Source organism: Monopterus albus, unplaced genomic scaffold, assembly GCF_001952655.1.
Source record: "Monopterus albus unplaced genomic scaffold, M_albus_1.0 scaffold9.1, whole genome shotgun sequence".
Classification (NCBI taxonomy): Eukaryota; Metazoa; Chordata; class Actinopteri; order Synbranchiformes; family Synbranchidae; genus Monopterus; species Monopterus albus.
The window spans coordinates 2,477,163-2,494,900 of NW_018127889.1; the positions used below are offsets into that span (position 1 = coordinate 2,477,163).

The 17,738-nt window shown below is 39.7% G+C and overlaps 2 protein-coding genes across 3 annotated transcripts; one reads left to right on the forward strand and one right to left on the reverse strand.

Annotated features, from left to right (window-relative positions):
* The first annotated feature begins 9,248 nt into the window (after nucleotides 1-9,248).
* On the forward strand, nucleotides 9,249-10,942 carry alkal2a (ALK and LTK ligand 2a). Its single transcript, XM_020587762.1, has 5 exons — nucleotides 9,249-9,560; nucleotides 9,925-9,978; nucleotides 10,159-10,239; nucleotides 10,358-10,432; nucleotides 10,676-10,942. Exons 1-4 carry the CDS (start codon nucleotides 9,269-9,271, stop codon nucleotides 10,420-10,422), a joined length of 492 nt encoding a protein of 163 aa, XP_020443418.1. The 5' UTR covers nucleotides 9,249-9,268; the 3' UTR covers nucleotides 10,423-10,432; nucleotides 10,676-10,942.
* Nucleotides 10,943-11,962: 1,020 nt separating this feature from the next.
* On the reverse strand, nucleotides 11,963-17,505 carry acp1 (acid phosphatase 1). 2 transcript variants are annotated; one of them, XM_020589775.1, is made up of 6 exons: nucleotides 17,303-17,505; nucleotides 16,747-16,820; nucleotides 15,841-15,942; nucleotides 13,986-14,047; nucleotides 13,183-13,288; nucleotides 11,963-12,637 (listed from the first exon to the last, which is right to left on the reverse strand). In XM_020589775.1, the coding sequence occupies exons 1-6, from the start codon at nucleotides 17,343-17,345 to the stop codon at nucleotides 12,560-12,562; spliced, it is 465 nt and encodes a 154-aa protein (XP_020445431.1). In that variant the 5' UTR covers nucleotides 17,346-17,505; the 3' UTR covers nucleotides 11,963-12,559. The 2 variants fall into 2 exon arrangements, with proteins under 2 accessions (XP_020445431.1, XP_020445430.1); XM_020589774.1 differs by lacking the exon at nucleotides 15,841-15,942 and adding an exon at nucleotides 16,011-16,124 and having other exon boundaries at nucleotides 11,983-12,637; nucleotides 17,303-17,485.
* Nucleotides 17,506-17,738: the final 233 nt, after the last annotated feature.

Below are 17,738 nucleotides of genomic sequence, written 5' to 3' on the forward strand. Positions count from 1 at the left end.
TTTTAAGACAGAGCCGGTTCAAGATCATGGTTTTCTTTCTCACTGTTGCGATAGTTAGGTTTCTGTTACCAAATCCCTGAATGAAGTTGTTTTCACTGTTTTCAATACTTAACCAAGATCACTATCTTTTCGTAATCAAGTGCTTTTTCTGTATGAGTGGATTATATTACTAAAAAAGGATATGGTGGAAGTATTACAGTATGTACACTGTATTTGCTGTAGCATAATGTGAAAATGTAATTTCTAGGAGACTAATGTGCGGCTAAAAGCTAACAGTTCAGGCCTGAGTGGTTTGGGATCATTAACAGAGAATTATAGATATCCCTCAACATAAAGCTATCCATGTTAAACATCTCCCTCTCTCACTGGGGAGAGGTGATAACAATGCTCCATTTCATAGGATCAAATAATCACTGAATGGTTTGATGCGCATGAATGTGACGCAAAAAAATAAACCAAAGTTATTCCACCCACTGATTCTCATCCCAGAGGAGACGTAATTAGAGATTCTGAAGTGGTGACTCAGTGATTTGCACATACTTGCTTGATGAGAGTTTGATAAGAATATCATGGTACATTTTACATTTCTGTACTGCAGCAGTTTCTTAACCATTTTACACTACTTTTACAGCGTTCTTTCAAATGCTGTTTTCATATTACACTTTCTTGGTCACGTATTTTGCTTTTTTGTTAGGAGCACAAGTTTTAAGGATCCTCTCAAAACTTTACACACACGATGCAGACTGCCATCATACAGAGTGTTAGCAGTGGCAACAAAAATAAACTGAGCTTGAGGTTAAACTTCAATACAACTGAATTAGAGTGACTTTTCGAATCATTATAGTAAAAGTTACTGGTGTAAATTAGAATGTAATTTAGCGTAAAGTATTGAAACTTTTATTCAAGATGAAGAGAATCTGATGCCTTGTCTTTACATCCCAATTTAATACCATTATTTCTCATGAATCTCCTATGAATCCTCCCACTCCCGCTCTCTGTGCACCCTCTCAACACCTCTCTGGGAGACAACATTTGTGACCACTAATGTGTGTGTTGTGATATTACTCACATTGTGGAAATTTAAACCTTTTGACACATGTAAGCAAAGTCAAATTAGTTTTAATCACTTTGTGTTTCAGGAAGAATAAAAAAATGACAGTAATGCCCTTTGCATGTGCCTTCATTACTTATATTTCTAACATTCCTTAGTTTAGCTTTCTCTCTCACCAGTTTTCCTTCTCCCATTTGTTGTTTTACAGTCTCTCTTTAGATTCTCATACACTTCACTTGTCTTTTTACTCTGGAAGAAATAAAAGACGTCAGATTTGATTTGGACAACTTGGTAACAGTAGAACAAATGTGCAAACTCTTGTGTGTATGATTCTGGTACTACTGGAGAGACACTGAGTGTTTTTCAGTATTTGTGTGCATATATTATGTATGTGAGTATGCATTACACCACAGAATATATCCTGTTTCATGTGTGAAAACAGGTCATCCTGCTCTGTCTTCAGGACAAGCAGATGTAATGGGAACTCAGCATTCCCTGACTGTAGGGACAATGGTAAGCACACACAAAGAGGATGACGGTAATTGTGTGTCTTTCTGTGTTATATACTACTGTACAGTATATCCATATACAGTATGTTGTGTACTTACAGTGTAACTGTGTTAAAAAAAAATTCCAGTAGAAAGTTTACACTGATCTGATTTAACAATATAAGGCTGGGCAGTTTGTCAGATTTTCTAATAAGTGATTACTGTTCATGCTGAGAGAAACAAGGACATTGGTACCAAATTCATCCATTTCACTCACTCATGTTGAAGCTGTACAAAAAGGTCTGGGGGTCTGGCAATCCACGTAATAGTTATTGAGCTATTTCAGTCTGAACCAATGAGTGGATTTACATGTACCCCTACTACCATCATCGGAGCTGTGCCTCCCAGTATGGTTGATAGCACATCGTATTTACCAGCCTGAGAGTTCAAAGTGAGAATTTGAGGCTCAGGTGAAAAACTTGTCTGTCATAAACATTTTCTCAACACAACACTATATGATAAAAACAATGAAATGTTCCATTTTCTCGACACAACACTATGTGATAAAAACTATGAAATGTTCTATTTTTAACCAAATATGTCACAGCAAGAAGACTCTGGGTTTGAGCCTGGGCCCTTCTGTTCTCCCCGTGACTGTGTGGGTTCTCTCCGGGTACTCTAGCTTCCTCCCACAGTCCAAAGACATGCAGCTTAGGTTGACTGGCAACTTGAAATTGCCCATAGGAGTAAGTGTGGGGGTTTGTGGTTGTTTGTCTACACATTAGCCCTGTGATAGACTGGCGACCTGTCCAGGATGTACCCCCGCCTCTTGCCTAATGTCAGCTGGGATTGGCTATCAACTCACTGTTCTTTGTAATCCTTCCTATAAAGTGTCAATTAATGTCTGGACTGTTGTTCTATTTCTCTGGTAAACTGGCTTCGCATCATCAGAGCACAAAGTTGAGGTCAGCTTTCTTTATTGAATTAAATAAAACCTTTGTGTACATTTGGAGTACAAAAAATACCATCTATGAATCATGCAGTCATACATAGTGGTATAAGTATGGTTCTTCCAAGGAACTGGCTCCTCATCATTGGCTGCAGCTACAGTAACCGATCCATGCCTGAGTGCATTTTCCGCACAGTGTTGGTGAGGCCTTTTCTTGAGAATGCACTGTTGTCAACTAAGCATCTTTTAGGAATTAATTATTAGCTCTGCTCTAATACCAACTGTAATACTAAATATTCCTCTGAGGGTTCTTCAGTTTTCTTCAATTTAGAAACTGTTTCTGTTCTTCTTATCTCTCCCATTTTGTCTAGTATTTTCCATGCTCAACACATGCTGGCACTAGAAAACACACTTTCCAGTGTAAGCCAATACAAAGCCATACCATTTATTCTCTCAGGGGAAATTACATTTACCAAGCTCTTACCCTCTCCAACATTTACAAACAGTGACTTGATGCAACCTCATTTCTCTCTATCTTTATCCTTCCTTAATTTCTTTCTGTCTCAGGCTTTTAGATCCCACGTCAGTGATGTTGAGTGGACTGTGCAGAAAAAGTGTGTTAGTATCAAATGCTCCCTTCGGGAATGATATCTGGGAAGGGCTCCTTCAGCTTCAAACATACAGTGTGAGTTCAGCAACTGGATCCTGGACACAAGACAGAAACGCAGTATAGTTTTTCTGGCATGCTGCAACAGTTAGTTTTGTTGACCTTCAGGAGTTGCTGGATCAGATGATGAGGCATGACTAGTCATGTGTGGATACCAAATACGATAGAGATATTGTGTGTGTCGAGTGCTGACATCAAGGATCTTACAGTCAGGATGCTGTCAGTGGCACTTCGAAGGTACTGGGTATTACCTCACCACCGTTTTCTTGTCTTTTCTTGTCATCTTTCAAGCTCTCTAAAATAAGTAAACATGGGTGAATCTGCAGCCCCGGAAATTGGAAAGTGGGAGACACTGGAGCATCCTGCCTAAATAAACAAATTCCACAGTGTTGTCTCATTTGTTTTGTGAGACTCTGGTACTAAACCAAGAAACTATCCACTGCAGCTTTCACTTGTGATTCTCTTAATGTCTTGCATCCTTGCATACAGCTGTGGGAGGCACTTTAAGGTTTGCTGGCTGCAGAATGCAAAAGTAATCAGCCATCAGTGCTGAAAACACATGCTCTCTCATGCACAAGTGTTTATCGAGATAATAACCTGATAATAGCAAACCAACCTTAAAAGTTATCATGCATAGATGTGCAAAAATATCACTAGATGATCAAAAAGGAAAAAGAATCTCAAGCTAGTCCAGGTGCCAACTTTAGCATTTTGGATACTTGTTATGTAGTTTAGCATTAACAAAACAATTCACTTAATGGAAGAACTACCTCAATATGTGCAAATTTTGCAGTTCTGACGTCTGTGGGTATCAAGAAAATGGAGGTAGTATAGCTTATTGTTGTGTTGACTTTCAAAAACCACCTCTTTTAAATACACTGTATAAGCTAGTCCACAAAAGATGATTTGTTGACAGTATAGGGTAGGAGTGTTTGTTGAATAACCTGAGCTAACAGTGACCAAGCTTGCTAGCTTGTAGAGCTTTTTTCTCATTTCAGTAACTCTATATCTTTAAGTGGGGGAGTAAACAGCCAATTTGAGGCAATAAACAAACACACACAGGTGACAAATGAAAGGAGAAATCAACATGAAGTGTCTTAGTAAGTTTTAGCTCACACATCTTTTCTTTTCCAGATACTTCCTGAAGCATTTTACCAAATGAAATCATGCTGAACAATAGGCGCTAGAGCTCAGTTCAAATTTACATTCACTAGGGGACTGTGGTAAAAATAAATCATTTAAGACAGCAAAAATAAAAGGTGCAAAATGATGCTTAGATAAAAATGCAATAAATGTTCTGATGTGTTTAATGCGCTGAGCAAAGACTCATCTGACTAATTAAGCTCTTTTTTTTTTTTACATTTCTGTAGTGGAAGATGTTTTTTTTCCACAACTGAGCTCTCTGGCCCTGTAATGCATCTGACACTGTTTAGAATAGCTGCTGCACTTTAATGCTTGAGTTACAATAACAGTTTCACTAGCTACCTTTAACAACAATCTCCAAACTAATGCAAACATTTCAATGATTCAGATTGACTACGAGTGCTAAACTGTGGGACCATTCAGTCCCTGGAATCGCTTTTACCCATCCCTTTAATGAAACAGGGAGAACAATGCCTAATTTCAGAACACCTTTAGTTGCTATTATCACAGGAAACCGACCCAGTAGAGGCTATGCATTTACAGTATATTTCACCTCCAGAGATGCTTTGAGCAACAGGCTTTTAATCTGCCTTGAAAGCTACTTGTGTGCTTTTTGGGTCCAACAAAACTGTGCACTGTGTTGTTTTCACAGCATGAGACTCATAACTAAATAACTAATACTGAAGCCCCTACTCCTTGTCAGCAGACAATAAAGATGTCAAATAAACCAAAATGGTGGTCTCCATAAGCTAGTGTTGTCTCGGCAGTCATTACACACTGCACAAATCCCAAATAACACAGGCAGCTGGAGTGTCATTCCAGAGCAGTGAGCTACTCCATTATAATGCAGGTGAACTAATAGTCCCCAAGCTGCACTTAAAAATCCATCAGTCATGTCCACTCTGTGTTACTGTCAACTGTGTGGATTCACATGGTATTTATGTTGTGTTTCAATCCCTAAATATGTGAGACTCACTCAGTGGGCCGATCCAAATCAGAGACAATTATGTTGGCAGGGCTTGAGTTGATTTGCACAACCAGTAGCACAGAGCGTGTGTGACTCCAGCATCTCATAGCAAACAGGAAGGAATATTTTGACTTGCAATTACAAAACTCTTAATATCAAAGGTCTGGCATTTAATATATTCAGTGAATTTGTGCCTACCTGCTTTTATGTGCTCTTTTGCTTTCACTCTATGATGCATATTTCTGTGGTAATAACGATCACCCACCACAAAATATGTCACTTTGGATTGTGTGTATGACTCCGTTGACAAAAGATTAACATGATTTCAACAACAAAACCCTTTTCAAAACAGAGACCATAATAACCACTGAAATTAATATTTGTGCATTAGTCAGGAGGTTTATTTGTGGAAACCATATAGTATTGGCCCCTGCCCACTTAAGAGTAGAAACAGAAACATCTCTCCAGGGATTTACAAATTACTTCCAAATGTTTTGTTTGGAACAGCATCACATTGTATCATTTGTTTCAGCGCCCCACACCCTTAGTAAACATGTCACATGCAAAATATTTTTCTTAAAGTATGTGCGTTCGAAAGGGGTTACAGAAAATTTTCACTGCACTTAACCATGTATTTTTCTCAGCAGTATAACATCAGAGCTAAAAGGAGACGACAGATACAGCGGAGCAGTTTATTACAGTGCCTCTGGAGTTTCAGAAAGGTAAATACTGTGCCGATCTACATGGACATTCACTGGAAGACTGAATACATTTTCAGACATGCTCAGTAGTTTCACAGGCACACCTACACTGAGTAGATTGCATTGTCCCTTTCTAACCTTTCTGTGATCCGAAAGAGCTCCTGTCTCAGTTATTTTCTCCTCATTCTCACAAGTGTCAGGTGTTTTCACATTGCCTCCATTCTCCAGCATCGGATGAAGAACATATTACTTATCTGACTGTTTATTGAAAACACTTTGTGTAACCTCCATGTTTGATGTAAAGGTAATAAGTGTAGGCATTTTAAATAACTTTGACTAAATGTTTATTTGGTATCTAAAGTGAACATGAGATCTCACTTGTAGCACGAGACTGATACAACTCAACTATCTGTGGACACCAGACCAAAACCAGTCACAGTGTCAACTGAGAATGAGTCAAACATCATCGACTAGGAGTTTTTGCTGCGGCTGAGATCAGAAAAGTTGTCTTTTTTTTGACTAAGTTGAAAATCGTCCCTTGAATAGTACCTTGAAGAAGTTACAATTTCAACTTGGACAAGAAATTCAAAAGAGAGAGATACATCCATGACAGGATGGCCACATCTGCCTATAATTAATTACAATGCCTTTCAGAAGAAAAATATCACCTTGGGTTCAGGAGGAAAAGGGGAATTAGACAGTCAGTGTGTTGCAAATGGTGACCACCACACCCCATCTCTGAGGTTTACCACATGTGGTTTACTAAAAATCATATAACCATGACTCAGTGAAAGTTCATTTTTCAAAATTTAGAAAGGTCACACAAGTGCAAGAGACTATAAAATGGGTTAAACAAGATTATACGTCCGTTCTAATATGGTCATAAGCTTTGCCTTTTATTTGGTCAAACTTTCCATTCTACAAATACTGGCCAGGGCGATGTGTAGAACAGATCAAAAATCATCTAAAAGTATTAAAGTACACAGTTAGAATATTTGTTCTTTTGTCTTAGCCCACCTGCCTGATGATGATGAACTACACTGTTTTCTGTAGGAAAGCATTACTCACTTTAGTCTTCAATAGGCATGTTTGAAGTCAGGCTCTGTTCAAGATGTAGTGTCTCCTTCTAGCACAATTCATCAGGGTGGATGTCTGTCATAAAGTCATAAATAGGCTAAAAGCCTGGATTGTCATGAGGTTGCCCCCTCTTGTTTGATCACTGCACCTACCTCCTCCACACACTGACCAGTCATGACCGGTAACTGTCTATTGAAATGTTCTAATACGCCGCCAAAAAAATTAGATCCATCCGCTCTGACCTACAAAAATCGAGAGGAACCCATCTTGAATCACCAGGGAAATTCAATAACGTCCAAACATTTCGTCACCATTTTGATCAATAACATTAATCAGCATTTTGTTCAGACAATGTAAATCTGTTATTATACTGGAAGTCATACCACTCAAATTCTCCATAAAAAAAAGGAAGCTCTGGTTGTTCAGATCAGCTGGGTGCGCGCTGTCCTTTCAGCACCAAGGTTTTACGCACGGGTATAAGACTTACTTTACTCTGACATACAGTGAAAACACCAGTGTTTTTCCCCCAAGTCATTATTACAAATAACCTGCAAAAAATAAGATAATAGCGAAGCACGTGGTATGCCAGATATGTTTAGGATATTTCCATTAAGGCTGTTGTTTTCATAGACTTTATAGTCAGATTTTGATATTTTTTGGTTTTATATAGGCTGCTGCTGTTTGTGAGGCCGCATGAACTTTATTTTCATAATTACATAGTGTCTGCCAAATATAGTCAAGTATTTAAAGTCAGATTTCGTGTTGGTCAGCTGCACGTACTGACCTAAAGACAGCTTTTCTGTAGCCGGTAAACTGTGCTGTGTAGTCGCTGTGTCTGGCCAGAAATGCACAATAACTTTTAAAAGCCGCGCTTAATTAACTGTCATATAATCATCCTTAAATTGTGCGTTATTGTGTCTCACTTCCAATTATGAATGTCAAACCGCACTGGCTCTAAATGGGGTTACGAAAATCTCAAGAAAGATCTAGGAGCATTTCAGATCCCGGTATATGCACTGTATACTGGGCTGACTGGAAATTTCAGTGGAAGTATTAGTAGGAAAACCGCTTCCTGTAACCGCGTATCGCACAGATAAATGGAGAAGCGGAAAGGAGGGGGGCTCAGACACGGCGTTCAAGTGATGGTCAGCCAACTCATGTGGACTTTCTGCTGCAAGAGTGCCATTAATATTATTGTTATTATTAGCAGAATAACCCACAAGGGACAGGTCAGTGCGTCTGGAAGTCAGAATAAATACTGAGCTCTACTTGAAGGATCTGCTACTTCAGCGTGGACTCACACGGATATAGCTGTTGGTCCACTCTCTGCAAACAGTCGGCCGGTGTTCAGAGGATGTCAACACATGCTCAGGGAATGCTCATATGACTTCAGCAGTTTAGATTTTTCCTACGTAACGGACTTTGAGGGAACATATTTTTCCCACGTAACGGACTTTGAGGGAACATATTTCGGAGCAGAGAGAAGCAGGAACCCAAGAAAAAGTTGCGCGCAGTTCCTTATTTCCATTTTCATCATAGTTGGACGCACGGGACGTAATCACGGCATTTGAAGAGGCCGTACATGCTTGAAGGTATTACATTGTCTATAAACCTGTTGTTCGTACAAATGTGTTGCTGGCTGTGACTTTTATCAGCTGTCCTCAAGTTTGTCTCGCAATAGAAATCTTAACCCCACTGAGATTTCTGCCCAGATTGAATTGAACTAAACCACAATAAGGCACTACTGTAGCTCACTACCAAGCAACTACTGATGCTCTGGCCAAAACGCCTTCAGTGAACGGATTCAAAGTCAGTGTTTAAAGAATGTATATCTAAATATGAAAAGCCTTGTCATCGTCTAGAATATGATGCGAGATGTTTGACATATAGGTTAAAGAATGAACAACTTCAGAGTAGTTGCACAAGGTGCGCATGTACAGCATGTGCACTTGCCAAAATCACGTGTGTTTTTTTTAATCAAAGATGAAGCACATCTGCAAGAAATTTATGTAAGGTTTGGTGGTCCACAGTCAAGGTCTGACTTTGTTGCTCTAACAATGTCAGCCAGCAGTTAAAGTACTTATTGTCACTGGGAGCGGGGGTCTGGATCATTTCAGCATAAATGATATGAGACATACTTTAAATCCTCCTCGGTCTCTCTTGCAGGTGTCCGGTTAATCTTCTCCACAGAGGCGTTGGATAAGGAGTTCACTTTTTCCCAGTCCATGGGCGCTATGAACGGATTGCGCAAGCACTTCACTATGGGACTGGTGCTTCTGATGTGCACGCTTACCGGGCATTGCAGCGTGAGCGCGCTTTCGGTGGCTGCGGCGGCAGCTGGCAGGGATACGCAACAGGACTTGAAGCGGGGGGTGGAGATCGTGAAACATGTGGAGGAAAGCCGGGGTCGCCACAGCGCTCCAATGGAAGCACCCTCCACATCCCGCGTGAGGACGTTTCCAGTGATACCAAAGGATTTACGCAACTTGAAGACAGACAAAAGGGATGATGCTGCTGGTGAGTGGCGGCTTGTCACCTGGGCGGGACACATATGGTGGATATCAAGAGGACACTGTAGCCTATAATGAAGGATGTAGCCTACTTGAGGCAGGAATCTCAGATCCAGTTATCATAAAACCTACACAAATGACCTCAATCTACCTGCATGATCTCATGTTTTTATCCGAGAGCACTTTTTATCTTCTTTGTTGTTGTTGTGACAAGAAGTCAGAGTTTAAACTGATAAAACCATCTTTCTTTGAGGAAATTGCTGTTAATAAGCGTTCTAATAAAAATGCATGTCTGCTGTTCAAAGCCAACAACAGGTCAGAAACTTGCTATTACACCTGACACTCCTTTACCGTCTTCTCTTTTTCCACAGTCGTATACCCCAGAGATCTGAGAAAGAAGGAGAAATTTCTAAAGCATATTACAGGTAAGGCATAATTGCAAACTACTCCTAGAGGTGTTTAAGTGTCTTTGTGTGAAAGTCACACTATGTTATGGGAAAGAGAATGGCAGAGGCAGTCATATTCTTAGATAGTCTTCCATAAGTGCTGTAAAATAGAAGCAGGTGCAGGTGGAAATATTCTTAAACTCTGCTCTTTCCTTTCAGGTCCGCTCTACTTCAATCCCAAGTGCAGAAAGCACGTGTACAGACTCTACCACCACACCAGAGACTGCACAATACCTGCATGTAAGCTGTAACTGCATGATCCCTTTTACATACATGACTCTGTATTAGTCCACTGTCGGCACACTGTGTGGAAAACTCACTCATGAACAAGCCTCTCCATTTCATTTTCTCTTGTCAGACTACAAAAGATGTGCGCGGCTTCTCACTCGGCTGGCTGGCAGCCCGCAGTGCATAGAGGGATAGCATACACAAGGTACCTAATTCAAAAATAACTCTGTGTGTGTGTATGCATGTGTGTGTAAAACTGACACCTGATGACTGACACCTTGTGTGAGTAATACAAATACATTGTGAAATTATTCAAGGCAGGAGCAGCAAATAATCTGTGTCAAATCAAGTTTCCTCATTTATTCTTTGTGGTTCTTTTTGGAGAGGAAAGAATCTGCCATGTACATGTACTGCCAGTTTGGATCATTTCATTTCCTCTTCACTGCAGGTTGGAGCCAAACACAAGTTCTCCAGAAGAAAACAAACTCAGGAAAAAGTGCCTTGGACAGTATGAGGGTACCCTGAAGTACTCTGACCACCCCAGACTGATATTAGGCACAGTACTGTCCTTCAGTGAGGTCTGTTCTGCTAAGGCGTGGATTACTACGAACCACCGCTCTGGCTGGGCCTCGATGGTTGACTGTCACCACAAAGGAGCAACCAGGCAACAAAGTGAAACTGAACAGATGAGAAGGACAAGAAAACAAGCAGCTGAGAGAAACTACCTTTGGGCCTTTTTTATATATATATATATAATTCGCTGGCATCCAAAAAGATATTAAAACAAAAAAGGGATTGAATATTTTTATTTTATATTTCTTTAAAGGCAAAGACTAAAATGCAAATATACTGTTTTAAGTATGAATTGCCTGTGATTTGGTTTGCTCTGTGATTCGGGTTGAGCCCCTCCTTTCTACTGCACTACCTATTCCACAGACAAAACGTTCTCACAGACCTCTGGTAGTCAGTCACTGCATAGTCTCACCCACCTGTGCTCACACTGAGGCATAACTGTGATTAAATTATTACCTGCATGAACATTTCTCTGTGTCTTTGCAAGACGTTAAGTCACCAGCCTCCTGTGGATCTTGTCAGAATGTGGTACCATCTATATTTATATACTGGATATGTCACAAGGCTCTGCTGTGCATAAAGCAGGCCATGACCATTTAAAGTAGGAGTAACATGTACATACTCTAAAGCAAAGCGTAAGAGGAATCCACTTACCTACCATACCACATATGACAGCATATATTTATATACACTAGAAGATTGGTCAAGAAAAAATTGACAGTTGTCTTGTGCAGTACTTTTTGTTTCTTTTGCTAGATGATTTCCTGGCTCTAAGCAGTTGCCAGGCAAGCAGCAGAGACTCCAGGAAGTTACTGGTCCTGGCCAAGATGTAGTCCAGGATATACAGTAACCCCCTATAAAAAGGCAAACTGTAGATTTCAGATGAACCTTTTTCGTATGGCTTAACAAAGATACAGCATGCGGATTAGTGATCTTTTGAGATGCTAGTTGGAAAACTTTGTTACTTCCACACAGAGCTAGGCTAGTCAATTCCCCCTGCTTTAAGGGCTAAGCTAAGCTAAGCTAATAGGATTGTGAATGCAGCACTGTAACATACAGATATCAAAGTGGTATCAATTGGATTGTGAATACAGCACTGTATTTAACATACAGATATCAAAGTGGTATCAAGTTTCTCATCTAACTCTTGACAAATGGTCCAATAAGCATATTTTCAATAATTTTATTCCTTTAACTGAACTTTGTAGCCATCATTTGCTTGTGCAAATTTACAGATTGTTTGGTAAGCAAATTAACTCCTAGCTGTGCTTGTGTTACCTGGCATGAGGTACTCATGTGCTTTATCTCAATGGTATATAAAGCCACAGAGCGGACAGAATTGTTTCCACAAGACAAAATACCCAAGAAGATTAGTAATTAGACCAGCATCAACTCTGACCCCAGTGTCGACATTCTGACCTGTGGACCTCAGAAATGTCCAGTCATGCATTATTGTCTGCAGGCAGTCTCCATTCATATAAAAGCTGTAGCATATTCAGGAAAAGATGAATGATTTGTGTGGAAGAAAAAAAAAATTGTCTTGACTTATTTAATTTATTAATGATCTGAACTTAGTGGACAGACTTATCCACACAGCACTGTTCTAAATGCATAGAATGTGGTTTCTATAACATTTATATCTCTGAAACACTGGTGCTCACAACAGAGCTGTAATGATAAGGGTTAAAACACAATCAAAAATATATATTTGTTTGATTATTCTTATTTATCAGGAAGGATTATTTCATGCCGAATGTTGTTAGGAGTTGGCCTCCAGAAATGCTTTGCAGCAACGTACACACTGCTCATACACCTTTTCAAAGTCTTCGTCACTTCCCTAAGAGACAAAATGTAAAAAAAAGTATAAAGTTTTAGCCAAACACCAGTAGCTGAATGAGTACATACATGTTTTTAATTTAAACATTTGGCAAATAAGTTGTTATTCAGTACAGTCAGAGAACTGTCAACAACCTTGGAAACAACAAATGTCTGTAAACTGTAGTTTGTAGCAAACCCTACTCCAACAGTCAGTATTTACAGCAGCATGACTGTGTAGGAGGGATCAACTCAAAATAAACTACAGCAGCCATGTTAGTGGTAATGAAGGAATCTCGTAGTGTTAAGGACCTTGGCATTGTAGCCTACACACATCAGTATGAGAAATAAACACTGAGAACAGCTTGAATTTATTATTCTGCATCAAAAACAGCTTGAGCTTTGAGCTTCCAGACTTTTCTTATTAACTGTTTCTAAAGAACAATCATGCTTTCCCAGTAATATTCAATACATGTTCCAAATACGGGGATCATTAAGTTCAAACACTGAGCAATCATCACCATGTTTCTTGAAATACTCAATATCAGAACGTACATGAATACTTACATAATATGGGTCTCTGATGATCCGCTGCTTCTGGGGGTCATATGAACCAAGAAGCTCAATCTTTGCTTTGCAGTTGTTCACAGTCTTTGCCTTCTTCGTCAAGTCACTGTGGAGAGCAGAGCAAACATGTAAATGCACAAGAGCAGAAGAAGAAACGAGGTTGATCATGTGATATTTAGACCAACTCTTTTTAGACTAAATGTAGGCGATGATACACATTATGTTTTACCTTTCATCCATCTTATCTTAATGCAGATTCTGCAGCAAATGAGTCACAGAGAGTGGATGTGCTCTTTCTGCACACTGCTAAAACCTAATATAAAACTCAAAATATGAAGTGAAACAATTAATGAACTCTTGAGTTCTGTTAAGAGAAAACTAAATCTGGACAGAGTTCTCTTTTGTTGTAAACTGTCCAAAAAGCAAAGACAAGGCATCCAAAGAACTCAGTAAGCTACTTAAGGATCAGATCGGCCACAGGCATGTGATCTCAAAATGATCTCTAAACGTTCAGAGTAGCAAAAACTATCCCTCCCCCTGACGTTTGGAAAGAGCTTAGGAAAGGGCTTAAGAAAGGATATTGCTCATTAAAACAAGGAATTCACCTACACGTTATAGTTCAATGTTACCACCAGGAGCAGCGCACATCACTGTTAAGACTTTTTTTTTTTTTAACCAAGGGTAAACCATTAATAATTAAGAACAAACACTTAACACACAACGCCAGTGTTTTCAGTGACTGTGTGTTGTCCTGCATTCACAGATAAAATAACCACTACTGCTGTGGGCTGAAATAACTGTACCTCAGATTGCTCTCATCCATGCAGAGAATGTACGTAAAGCTCATGAAGTCATCCTTTGTCACCTGGAAGTGAGGGACAAATGCAGGACAAAACAAAAATTACATTTGGTAGCACACTGCGGTCATTTGCAGAGGATTCACTCTTATGCCTGGCTGTTTTAGTCTTTAGGTCTTAATACTGTGACTTAATACCATAATGGCTCACTGTCACGCTATAAAATACACTTAAATATACAAATACTGTGCATTTAAAATGTCTAACCGTTCACATTACAGTGAGTGAAAAACATCTGGGCAGCATCAAAATAAAAATGATGACAAGTGGATTACAGCAAGATGATGCTATTTTGACTAAAAGTGATGTTCAGTCTTGAAATGTTGATTCAGTAATGCAAAATTTTAATTTCACTTATCTTAAATGGAATGTCTGTGAATGCATTACACGCTTCAGAATATTTATTACAGATTACTTTGGCACATTTGCTTGTTTATTTGGGAATATCGTGGTTTTTAAATGATCTCCCAGTTGGCCATTCTGCTTGGATCCTGGCAGCAACACAGTAAAAAATAGAAGGTGGGAACAAAAGCAAGTGATGGAAATGAAAAGAGTGATAAAGGAAAAGTGGGAAGCCTTGTCAAAGTTCATTCTGTGGATTTGGCTGGGTTGAAACCAGTTGTTGAGCCTTCCTATCTCCGCTTTGAGGCAAACAGATGACAGTCTAATTGAGAGACATATACCAGACAGCAGATCTCAAGCACAGGGTGAAATGTCTCTCGAGGAAATCAAAGCGTTTTAAGGAGACAAGGGAGTAGGAGTCGCACTGAGGATAAGCCAGGACAGCATAATGCCTGAAGGCCCTGTGAATATCAGGCCAGTTGCAGGATTTGAAACACATGCTGTGAGCTGTTATAATGATTGCTAGATTAGTGCGCACCATAATTACCATTATTATGCACAGCAGTATAGACACAAGGCTGGCCAAGGGCAACAGGTTCTTGTCACTTTCACTGACAATCAAACACCCATACAACACAAGTTACATCCAATATAGTAACAACTGTCAAGATTCATGTCATAAGTATGAGACAATTATCAAAACTCATTTCAACTAGAAAATCTGGAGAACAGGATTAATAATTGTGTATTTAGTTACCAAGTTAATTTAGAAAAAGGAAATATTTTCATAAAAATGAAAGAAAGAGTAGCAAGCCAAAAAGAAATGAAAATAATTATTTAACTGCTCAAATGACACATGGACACAAGTGCAGGAGTAAAGATACCACAGACATTTAGTGATAGTTCTGTATTCTTTGCAAGCAACAAAAACAATTTGGTATATTAAGTGTTTTGCTACCAAGGCTGTTGCTCTGAATATAGAGCCCATGGTTTTCCGTGGCACTGCAGCAATGTCATATAAAGAGGTTTACATTTTAGCAATATGTGTTGTACAGTATGTCTAACGTTGTTTGTAGTGGATGTGTCTGCAGTAACACAAGCAAATTATACAGAGGAATGTTTTCCCCCAGTAATATTAATACAGGACTAATGTTCTCACCACTATCGCATCACGTTCAGTGTTACATACATCTGTGTCAAATTTTAGTACTTTGGATGCTTTTAATGCTCTCCATGTAGAGCATCCGTCTGGAGCTCTCCATCTCTATCAAGAGAAATGACGTTGAACGTGTTAATTCCCGATAACATAACAAATGAACTGAACCAATTCAAAGTTACAGTGTCCTACTCATATGCTAATTAACAGAGCAACAGCAACTAGGTGTCTCGAAGGCGTCTTACTAACATCCTACTCATACACACAAACATCAGAGAGTGGCCGCGGGACATCTGGTTGTACCTTTCGGGCCCTGTGGCTCGTCTCAATGCCATGCTTCATTAGGCAGGCCAGAGCGCTGGCTTCTATATTCGAATCAGATGTGGCACTGCTGTCTATGACCCACTGCAACAACAGAAAACAAAAAAGGGGGGTTCTAGCTACTGCTGAGGTGTGGAGGAGGGTGGTCGTACCTGCCTGGCCACATGCCGCATAGGCACACCATGCCTCTTCATGCAGGCTTGGCCACGGTAGTCTGGAGGGTTGCCTATCTCATAGGTGGAGGTGGCAGCACTGTCTATCCTCCACTAGACAGAGCAGAGCATGGGGAACAATAACAAAAAAAATGAAAGAGGCTGTGGGTGGTGCAGTTAGTGTTTTCAGTACAGTGGTGAGGACAGAATTGGAGGCGGGACCCAACGGATCGAATTAGGGACAAATGTCCTGAATTAAACAAATCCTATGTTCATTATGATCTTTAGAGGCTACAGCCAGGTCACTATTAGACCTGATAATAAGGACTTATCTTACTCTAGTTTAGACATCATATAACAATGTACTGTGTTTACTTTATACTTACCAGTTTAAACACAGTGTCATTTCAGATTTAATTTCTCTCAGAGGGCCCTCCAGTACTACCTGTATGAATGCTGCGATACTGACAATAACCAGGTGTTGAATCTCATAGAGAGAGAGAGAGAGAGAGATTCTACCACTGATAACCATTATTTTCTGATCAACATCAACAATTACCAGCGGAAATTTGGAAAGCTGTAGTATTATTAAAATGTATTAATAATGTATATTGTGTACATGTAATATGCAACAAATGTCATGGAAATAAAACAAACACACAAAACTGACTTGGTCATGACTTGGATTACAATTACTGCTTGGGGTATTGTAATAATGAATTAATGATTACATTACCTTATCAGCAACACCAGAGTCTGTTGCCATCTTTCTGAATACAGCCTCGGCAATGGGAGACCTACAGATATTCCCTGTTCAAAACCACAAACACCATGACAAACTTTAACGTCATATAATTTATGAACAGCTTTAGCTAAGTGTAATACTTCCGGTATCTATCAAGAATAACAAACAAACTCAGGAAACTAAATCGTAGTTTATGGTAATATTACATTGTACAACTACCTACAGTACAGTGTGACAAATGATCCATATCACCAACACTTAATGACAAATCTAACCTGGATCTTACTTGACTGTACAGCAGCTGCCTTGAAATAACCAGCAAATGAAGCGGCTTAACGTTATACGAAGTTTATGACAGTTAACAACATGACACTCATTAATTTAATAGAGCGGCTTAGCCAAAATAGCCGAAACACTTTAGCTAGCGCTAGCTGAGAAATCCAACAACGCCCAAATAAATTACTACAGTATATTATATTGGTACACTGGATAGTATACTATGAATATGTTATACATGAGCTATTTTATTTAATAAAAAGTTTCTTACCCAGACAAACGAACAAAACCGACTTCGTGCTTGTGGCCGCCATGTTGTTCTGACGGGCCCTGTATGACGACTAACAAAGAAGCCAACTACTGCCTGAATAAAAAGGTTTTTTGAAAACATTTAAGATATGCTGCAGATATAAGGACAATCGAGGGGGGCGCTTTGGAGCCAGTCCCAGCTGACATTGGGCGTTGAGGCGTGGTACACCGTGGACAGGTCGCCAGTCTATCACAGGGCTGACACTTATAAACAGACAACCACACACGCCCACACTCACTCCTACAGGCATTTTAGAGTCTCCAGTCAACCTAAGTTGCATGTCTTTGGACAGAATCCACGCAGGCACAGGGAGAACATGCAAACTCCGCACGAAAGGCCCCCTGGTCGGCCAGGGCTCAAACCTGGAACCTTCATGCTGTAAAGTGACAGCACTAAC

What these genes read in the sequence shown, in the direction of transcription:
- alkal2a (XM_020587762.1), top strand. Translation starts at nt 9,269, where the DNA reads ATGGGCGCTATGAACGGATTGCGCAAGCACTTCACTATGGGACTGGTG. An exon ending in CAAAAGGGATGATGCTGCTG is followed by an intron (nt 9,561 to 9,924) that starts GTGAGTGGCGGC and finishes CTTTTTCCACAG; the next exon opens with TCGTATACCCCAGAGATCTG. An exon ending in ATTTCTAAAGCATATTACAG is followed by an intron (nt 9,979 to 10,158) that starts GTAAGGCATAAT and finishes CTTTCCTTTCAG; the next exon opens with GTCCGCTCTACTTCAATCCC.
- acp1 (XM_020589774.1), bottom strand. Translation starts at nt 17,345, where the DNA reads ATGGCGGCCACAAGCACGAAGTCGGTTTTGTTCGTTTGTCTGG. An exon ending in GGTTTTGTTCGTTTGTCTGG is followed by an intron (nt 16,821 to 17,302) that starts GTAAGAAACTTT and finishes GGTTTTGAACAG; the next exon opens with GGAATATCTGTAGGTCTCCC. An exon ending in ATGGATGAGAGCAATCTGAG is followed by an intron (nt 13,289 to 13,985) that starts GTACAGTTATTT and finishes TGCTCTCCACAG; the next exon opens with TGACTTGACGAAGAAGGCAA.